Source organism: Leptidea sinapis, chromosome 44 (genome assembly GCF_905404315.1).
Source record: "Leptidea sinapis chromosome 44, ilLepSina1.1, whole genome shotgun sequence".
In the NCBI taxonomy this organism is placed as follows: domain Eukaryota; kingdom Metazoa; phylum Arthropoda; class Insecta; order Lepidoptera; family Pieridae; genus Leptidea; species Leptidea sinapis.
Genome location: NC_066308.1, coordinates 6,550,487 through 6,560,033, shown reverse-complemented (window position 1 = coordinate 6,560,033; position 9,547 = coordinate 6,550,487). Strand labels below are relative to the sequence as shown.

The window sequence follows — 9,547 nt, the reverse complement described above, 5'->3', positions numbered from 1 at the left end:
TGTATCAAATAAAGATATGATTTATCTCACATTGACATAAAACATCATATAAGATGATTGCAGGTGTTTATATTGTATTAAATTTTATCGTTTTGTATTAGTAAATTAAACCAGTCCAAAGAATACTTTACTCTTATTATACGACGACCTGTATAGCCGAGTGGTTAGCGATCCTACCTACTAAGCTAGAGGTCCCGGGTTCGAATCCCGGTAGGTGCAAGCATTTATATGATGAATATGGATGTTTGTTTCCGAGTCATGGAAGTTTAAATGTATTTATGTATGTTTATATGAATTTATGTATGTTTAAGTAAGTATATTGTATTAAATATATCATTGTCTTGTAACCCATAACACAGGCTATATATATGCTTAACTTGGGGCAAGATAATTTGTGTAAAAAGTGGGTCAATATTATATTTAAAAATAGTTGAGGGGATGAATAATTGGTCATAGCTATAATGTTAACCAGGAACCGACATAAACTTATAATGCCTACTACTCGGATAAGCCGAGTTAGTGTTTTATGGGTCGATGTATATGCTGTTACAAGATCCCAAAAAATGTACAAAACAAATGTATTACATAATTCAAAAAACTGTTAAAAACGTTTGTGTGGTAAAGGTTACGGAATGGAGCTATCGCCCTCAGGCTATTAAATAATAAGTTTAATTGTACTATAATACTTTGTAAACATATTTTTTGATGAAAAAAAAGGCCGCTGAGTTTGTTGCGCACGTTTTTCTCAGGTCTGACGAATTGGTGATAGAAAGGAAATGTCTTTTTAGAATGGGTGATAGTTTTTGACTTCCAATAATCGCATCCTATTCTGAATACAACTTTTTGAATTTGTACAGCCTACCCAGCCTACCCCAGATTCACCATCGTATTGGATCACTGCAACCTCTCGAAGATGCACAGCTTACATTTTTACAAATATACTACATGGGCAACATGGACAAATAACTTGATCGATGTCAAGAGATCAATGCAGCAATGATAATAGCAATTCTTCAGATCTGTAGCAACTACTTAATGAACATTTTGCATGTCGAGTTAGCCCGCAAATCTTTAATTTTCGATCCGTCTCGCGTTCGCCCTGACCATTCAAATCTTAAGGCCAATCCTTGAAAGTTTGTGGTATGAATCAAGACAATCCATTTCCCATGTTCGATCTATATATATATAAGAGATTTCCACGTATATAGTCACTCATCACGATATCTCTGGAACCACTAGAGCTAAAGACTTGAAATTTGGTAGGAATATTCTTTTCACTGAGTAGAGGCCAGCAGATTTTCCAAAGTTCCATCCGCAAGAGTTTTTTTTTATTATGAACAGAACAACGTCTGTCGGGTAAGCTAGTTAATAATAAAATAACCAATAAACCCAAAAACTACTGCACCGATTTTCATGCTGTTTTCACCAATGGATAGCGTGGTTCTCGAGGAAGGTTTTAGTATATAGTTTGTCAAGTTTTTCTATACATATTTATATACATTAATGATATCTGTTGGAGGTGTCGGAAAAAAATAAGCCGTCTGGCAGCTTTCAACGAAAACGCTGTCCTTTGAGATATAATAATTTATAGTGGAACTGTATATCTTATAGAGGACTACAGAATAGTCTGGGATGGCATATCACATATTAATAAATTAATCCGTTTTTAACTCATTATTAACATTATTCCCGAATATTTACATCATTTTTAACTTCCCTCTAAGAAATTTGAAAATTTTCAAGTAAGTTATTGGCTTTACCCCGTTTTGCAAGAATCGAATTCTCATCAGATCTCGATGTTCTAAGATCCTAGGAAGCTTCCCTGACAACTCTCGCGAGGGTGTCACTATGTCTGTATGTATGTGTAAGTATGTAAACCTCCTTTTCTATTTTTAACGGTTTGACCTATTTAATCGCGGTTGGCGCCATTCGAAAGGGCTTTGCCAAACTAAGATTTTGAATATAATTTGGACCGATTTTGAGAAATAGCAAATAAATTACGAATTTTTTTTTTTAAAAGTGTATTCCAAAAGTTAATCAGCTCTTAACCTTGAAAAACCACGTCAATCGCGGGGTAATCCGGTCAAAAATCGGTTGATACGTTCGAGAGATATCGTGAACGAAAGAAAACCGAAAAAGGTTTTTTTTCCCGAATTGCTCCGAAATTCCTAGTTCGATCATTTCAATCTTAAAGATCCTTTATGAGGCTTAAAAAACTTCGTCATTGCAGTTTTTGCAGTTTGAAATTTAAAAAAATAGTGTTTTATTAAACTTTCTCAAACTAATTAATTATCTATTAATATAATAATTACTAATTATTAGCATAGAACAGCTATCTTTTTAAGCTCGAAATACAATAATAAAAACGACGCATTCGATAAAATTTAAGCCTTCAGCGGGAAGTTGCACGGATGGCCATTAACGGCCGTTCCCAATATAGCTCCTATCTACAGATAGAGATTAATTACTACCTTCTAATGTCAGTAATTAGCGTCAACAATCTAAAGCTTCTCAATATACCCCATAAATCATTCTTATCCTTCAATTCACGCGTCCCAATATGTCTTATATTGAATTGCAATTTCCATACAAACTTTATATCGCTGGATAGCTTCTCGTCGTCCCATTGACAGACAGCGTGCACGGATAAGGTGAGGTATTGGGACAGAAAAGTCAACGATAGTTAGATTTTTATCTCAAGTAAGAGATAGACTGAATATTGGGAACGGCCGTTAGTCAACTGTTTGCATAATTTTTTTTCTATTGACAGTGTCTGTCGGGTCAGCTAGTATTAAATAATTTGAGATTTATAACCTAGGTAGGACCTAGGTTATGAAGAATCATTGTACATGTAAACTGTTGCCTCTCAATATTTTCTTGATAATGTTATGTAGGTATGTACATAGGCGAATTTTCTTGAAACTGTGGTAATCATAATGTTAACACCAGGAACTTGTTATACCTACTACTTGGATAAGTCGAGTTTGAAATCCAAAAAAAACATTTTTTTAATGAAAATAAGGGACGAGACGTGCAGGAGTTCAGCTGATGGTAATTGATACGCCCTGCCCATAAGATGTTAAGCCTCATTTGCCCAGTAATTTCACTAGCTACGGCGCCCCTCAGACCGAAACACAGTAATGCTTACATATTCCTGCTTCATGGCAGAAATAGGCACCGTTGGTACCCATTATCTAGCCGGCATCCTGTGCAAAGAAGCCTCCTCAGTGTCTGTCTGGATGAGAGCAGCGCAGGACTGATCGTCGTGGAAATCTTTGGAGGAGACCTTTGTCCAGCAATGGACGTCTTCCGGCTGATGATGATGATGAGCACTATCTGGTGTCACTACATCTTATTATTAGGTAAATAAAGACCCTCCGCATCATTTCACCATTTTGTTTAAGTCTTTCAAATCTGCGTTCTTTGCAAATAATATAATAACATCCCCCAATCGCAAAGGCGTAAGTAGGACCATAAATACCTATACCTAAATCCACCCATTCAAGGTTTTGCCAAATTCAGGTTGCAAAATTATTTTTATCATTCAAAAAATTATCATTAAAGTACAAATAATAATGGACCTCCGTCAAGATCTCCACAAAGTATTCCACTTTGGATGAGGGAAGCGCTGGATCGACCAATCGTCGTGGAGATCTTTGGGGGAGACCTTTGTTCGGCAGCGGACGTGTTTTGGCTGATGATGATATTCAAATAATAAAAATATTAAAAATCAATTAATTTGGAAAAGATGAAAAAAAAGTAGTAACCTCTTAAAATATACTTCATAAATCTCACAAAGCAGTAATTAAACTAAAATCTAAAACAATTCACTCCTAATATTTATTTTTGTATATATCTTCTATGTCACCCGCTGGAAAATCTTTATATTTTGGAAATGGCTGTGGGCCTCTCTCTATGGGCACTGGCAAATCTAATGGAGACTCTTCTAATCTCTTAGCTTCAAGTTTTGCTGCATTTTCTTTCTTCATTTGTGCTATTGCAAGATTTTTACTTATTTCTTCCTCAGTTGGTGGTTCAGTCCTGGAATTATATGATTTATTAATATTTGAATTCAATATTTGTCTTATTTGTCGTGCGTCAGCTGCAATACCTAAGCGTGGTAACTTAGAGAGACATCATAAAACGGTTCATAAAAACTATGAAAAGGATTTTTCGCCTCAGAGTAAATTAAGAAAACGAAAAGTACGTGATTTGATATCTTGTTTGAAAAAAGAACAAACCATGTTCACAAGACCAGCCAAACAATCAAAAGCTGCTACGATCGAGTCATTTAAAATAGCTCATTTATTGGCGAAACACAAGAAACCATTCGAAGATGGATCGGTTGTGAAGGAAACATTTATTGAACCGGGTGAGACTTTATTTGGAGATTTTAAAAATAAAACAGAAATCATGTCTGCAATTAGAGAACTTCAGTTATCTCGCCCTACTGTCACAAGGCGTATTGAAGGCATGAGTCAGGACATGGCAGACAAACTAAAACATGATATCATGGAATGTACATACTTTTCTTTACAGTATGACGAATCCACCGATATGACAGACACTGCCCAGCTGTGTATTTTTATTCGGATGGCATTCAATGACATGTTGGCTAAGGAAGAATTTTTGACAATCATTCCTCTGAAGGGGAAGACCCGTGGCGAAGATATATATGACGTTTTCTTCAATTTTGTAAAAAACTACAAGCTACCAATATATAAATTAGTGTGCATTACAACCGATGCAGCACCAGCAATGACTGGAAACAAAAACGGTTTTGTGACATTGTGTCGAGGTAATGAAGATTTCTCTTCATTTTTTTCATTCCATTGCATTATACTGCAACGGCGGCTCTTTAAGATGCAGTTGGAAGATAGAGAGTCAGCTGAACACACTGATTTAGTTCTTCACACGGACGTCAGGTGGTTGATTCGCGGAAAATTCCTAGAAAGGTTTCAAGAATTATTGCCCGAAATAAACAGCTTTTCTAGACGAAAGAGGTGATGACACTCAGATGTTGAAAAACGAAAAATGGCTGACTGATCTGGCATTTTTGACTGACATCACAATGCACTTAAATACCATTAACTTGGAGCTTCAAGGTAAAGGAAAAACTATTATTAAGATGATTAGCGCAGTTAACGCATTCAAAAGTAAATTGCAACTTATGATAGATCAACTGAAAAGAAAGGATCTGAAACATTTTCCGTCTTTGAAAGCATGGATTCCTCAATTGAATTATGATACGTATGAGGCTGAATTATCAAATATTTTGGGACAATTCGAAATGCGTTTTTATGATTGCAGTAAATTATCAAATATAGCATCATTTATGAGTTATCCTTTTTCATGTAAAAACATTGAGGAATTAGCTACTGAAATAGCAAGTCAAGTTTAATATGAACTCATGTTCTGTTGAAAATGAGTTGGTGCAGATTATATCAGATATACATCTCAAAGCTACAGCATCTGATACAAATTTCTGATGTTTTAATTCTGAAGATAAATATACGATTATAAGTCAAATCGCCCTTCAACTGACGGCAATGTTTGGGTCAACTTACTTGTGCAAGTCTGCATTTTCTGAAATAAAAGATGTAGAGAAGAACCTAACTAAACCTAACCCAAACCTTGACTAAAATAATGTATATTGTGCAGAAAGCTAATATGTATATATGCTACGGTACACCCTACCTAGGTAGGTAGGTAGGGTGTATCATGTATGTACGACAACCCTGCATCACACATACTTGCAGCCTCTCAGAGTCGATTGTCTAAAAATATTGAGGTAGATCGCCAGCAGTTCAAGTTTGAGCACCCCTGCTCTAATAGCAATTCAACCTGTTAACATAAAATATTTTTTGTCTTCAATACATTGTCACTAGTATCCAACAAACATTGCCTGAACCATTATAATATAATGCAATTTATCATTTTGACATCAACATGATGGTGGTGTGCTATGTAGTGTTTGGCCTATGAATGCTGAATTAAACTGAGAGGTTCTGCCAATGCCAAATTAAATGTGTGTGTCAGCAGGAGTTTCAAAGGAAAACTGACAAATCATTTTTTAATGTGGCTGCCACTTAAGGTAATGTGCTTATTCCATAAAAAACAACTTAAGGCCAAGAAATCATCGCAAAATTTAAACCATTTCTTAGTTTATATAAAGCTTTTATTTAAACAAAACAATAATTATATGTCTATGGAATATGAGAAACAACTAAATTTCTTCTTTACATTTTTATCATTGATAGACATTGCGAAAAACAAATGCCAAACTACTCCTAACTCTTACAGTTGGATCCTTGCTAATTATTCAAACTAGATAAAAATTGTATGAAAAATTATTAACTGTTTACCAATACTATTTAACATGACATAGTATTGTTATTTTTGTAAAGAAAATTGTATTATGCTGAAAATAAATTAAAAATGCTTCTAATTCTGATTTAAAACTATGGTAAACTTGTGTGAGAGAGGTCATCTAACTCCACTCAATTCCTCAAGGGTCAATCCCCAGCCTGAATCAGTCACACTTCATTGGCATGATGGATCAATCAAGTCAACATACCTTCAAGTGACACCACATCATCCATTGATATAACAAGTTTATTTAAAGGCTTTGCAGTTCAGTTTACTCAATAGCTGCTACCTAAATGGGCCTCAGTTTTGAATAATTTATATACTTAATACTAGCTGACCCGACAGACGTTGTTCTGTATATAATAAATAAAATAATGTTTTTATATCAATTTGTCAATAATATATCATAACAATTACTTCATAAAATATGCACCCTGCTGTTGTAATGAAATTGTTTCACAGCAGAACTGTCAAACTATGTGTCAATAAAAATTTCTCTCATAGAAATTATGCATGGACACATCAAAGGAAAAACAAATTTGTTGTTTTTATGTAATTTAGCAGCATTTTCCTATTTATTCACCTTTTAAACCTTCTCTGGACTTCCACAAATAATTCAAGACCAAAATTAGCCAAATCGGTCCAGCCGTTCTCGAGTTTTAGCGAGACTAACAGCAATTCATTTTTATATATATAGATTATATATAACAAATTCCAATGACTTTACAATTGCTACCTTTATTGAGTGGCAGTACTAATTTTTTATTGTTATTTAATGCTATAGCTTGCTATGCTTCCTCTAAAAAAAAAATGTGCTTGTCTATTTTTCTTATTCATATAACACTGACAATAATTATTAACAACCTTCTCATTCTAAGCCATGCTTCCCACTCGGAAGGAATTTTATCCTGAAAATCCAAACCCTTTGCTGGATCATACCACCTTGTAGCTCTCCTTTTTCCTCTACTAGGGTCAGCTGGTATTTCATAGTATTTATTTCCAATATAATCTTTACCTTAAAATACACAGGATAAGTTATTATGCTTGTTTATTTATTACAAAAGTCAAACATTATTGCATTTTTACCACCAACCTATTTTGTTTCCTTGGATCGGTCTTGGTTTTAATGAATCAATAAAATTCTTGAAAGCGATTCTCCATACATATCTATGTTCTCCAGGCATCTAAAAATGTATATCCAATAAAATCATTACTGTATCCAACGGATGCGGATGCAAATCAGCTGATTGATCAGCTGTGACAATGATCCCGATGCGTAAAAACATGTAGAAATTTATTACAGTATTATTATATTAACAACATGCTAACCTTTGCGTTGCCTAACCAGCCCTAACAATATCTTTTATAATTACAGTATTTATTACTATTATCTCTTAATTATTTTAACTACATAATATGTATTTAAATTTATTCTCTTTGAATTTATTAAATATTAAATAATAGTGCCATTTGAAATATGTCTTGACTTTTATTCTTTTTTTTAATCTCAGACACGGTAACTAAGACCTTTAAGTCGAACATGATTGTATAACATTATGTACCTAACTACCTAACCTATCAAAGAATTATGTTTTTTAACTCTATTACCTTCCTACCTTTTCTATCCTATTCTTATTTTTTTCCTTTAAGTAACTTCTTTAAGTTTCTTACTTGTTTTAAATAGTAAACAAACACATGAAATTCATTTATTTTCGGTTAAACACACTTTTTACATTTGTTTTCATCATTTAAAACTATTTCAGGAAATCACACGCAATGAATTACACTAATAAAAGCTAATATTTTTTGTTTTAAATACATTATTTTTGCTAAAATTGAAAAGTAACAGAGCTAACTTCCATACTTAGCATACAAACATAATATTTTGACGTTTGGCTATAGAGATACATTTAAAATGAATTATCGGGAATGAAAACTGAACTTTTATTCTGTTAGGACTTTAAGCCTATGGGTAGCAGTTAAAAAAATATTATTTTATTAATATTAAAGACGTTATCTTATACTAGGTATTTAGTTTTTGAAGTCGGTTTAGACGTAGTTTTTAAATCTAAATATTTTGTGTCTGCAATAAGTTGTTCTGTAAACTACGGTAGGAATTTTCTAGACTATATCAGGTAAACTATAACATTTAATTGCTTTTTATAGTAATTTAAAAAATATTCATTTTTTTAAGAAGGTTTGGGTAGGCCTACGAAAGGTGCAGCGCTTCTCGCAATACACATCCCAAGAAATGGGAACGGAAAAAGGAATCGACTCCGAAAAATTGCTGTTTAAAACTCTATTTCACGGTCTTGTGATGTAATGAAATATCGCAAAGAACGTTTGATAGCTATGAATAACAGGAAACCTAGAACAATAAAAATGTAGAAGATTTTCAATTACTTCTTCTTTTTTTTATTAATAATGATCAGGATGAATATATTGTAGTAATTTCTGAGAATGAATGTTTACTAATACAATTACAAAATGACAGCTTACAAGTAATAATACACTAAACGAGCTTTTTAAAAATACAAAGTAGCAACTCATAACTGGGTTGGTAATTCTTTGGTATAGGTTAAATACTTTTGATAAGCTTACACGTATTTTTTATTTAGTATTTTGATAGTGTAATTATTCTCATTCCGTATAGTACTGAACACTTTATTATATTGGAATAACGATTTTCACTCCTGACGAAATATCCCGATCGCTTATATGCATTTTTTAGGTATATAATAATAAAATCCATTATTTCTGTGTTCAGTCAATCATTCGTTCGATGATCCCCATCTCTATGAATTATCTCTTGGTAGGAACTGGTTCTCTGTACTCCATATTTGTTTACTATTTAAGACAAGTACAGTGCGTTCACAGTTATTTTACCTCTAGCCGTTAGGTTAGCTAACCTGAGCGTTATATTGCCATATTTAGCTTCTATGACTCCCTCAATCAAGTTAAATTTTACGGTATTGATGATTTTTTTTTTCTTACAATATAATGATTTGAACGTAAAGTTTGTAATAAGATCTTTTGTTATCGGGACGGTTGAACGCATTTATATTTGGAGTCATTACAGAAATTTGCTAACCAAATTTTAATTTTTATATTCAAAGGTTAATTTTCGATAATAATTACATCAGTGTGATATATTTATTATTATAGTCTGTTTTTCCTA

At 33.2% G+C, this 9,547-nt stretch overlaps 1 protein-coding gene across 1 annotated transcript; it reads right to left on the bottom strand.

Moving 5' to 3' along the window:
• Nucleotides 1-3,763: 3,763 nt before the first annotated feature.
• LOC126977325 (NADH dehydrogenase [ubiquinone] 1 alpha subcomplex assembly factor 2) lies at nucleotides 3,764-7,866 on the bottom strand. Its single transcript, XM_050826100.1, has 4 exons — nucleotides 7,699-7,866; nucleotides 7,463-7,553; nucleotides 7,234-7,384; nucleotides 3,764-4,041 (listed from the first exon to the last, which is right to left on the bottom strand). Exons 2-4 carry the CDS (start codon nucleotides 7,551-7,553, stop codon nucleotides 3,834-3,836), a joined length of 450 nt encoding a protein of 149 aa, XP_050682057.1. The 5' UTR covers nucleotides 7,699-7,866; the 3' UTR covers nucleotides 3,764-3,833.
• Between the last annotated feature and the right edge of the window lie 1,681 nt (nucleotides 7,867-9,547).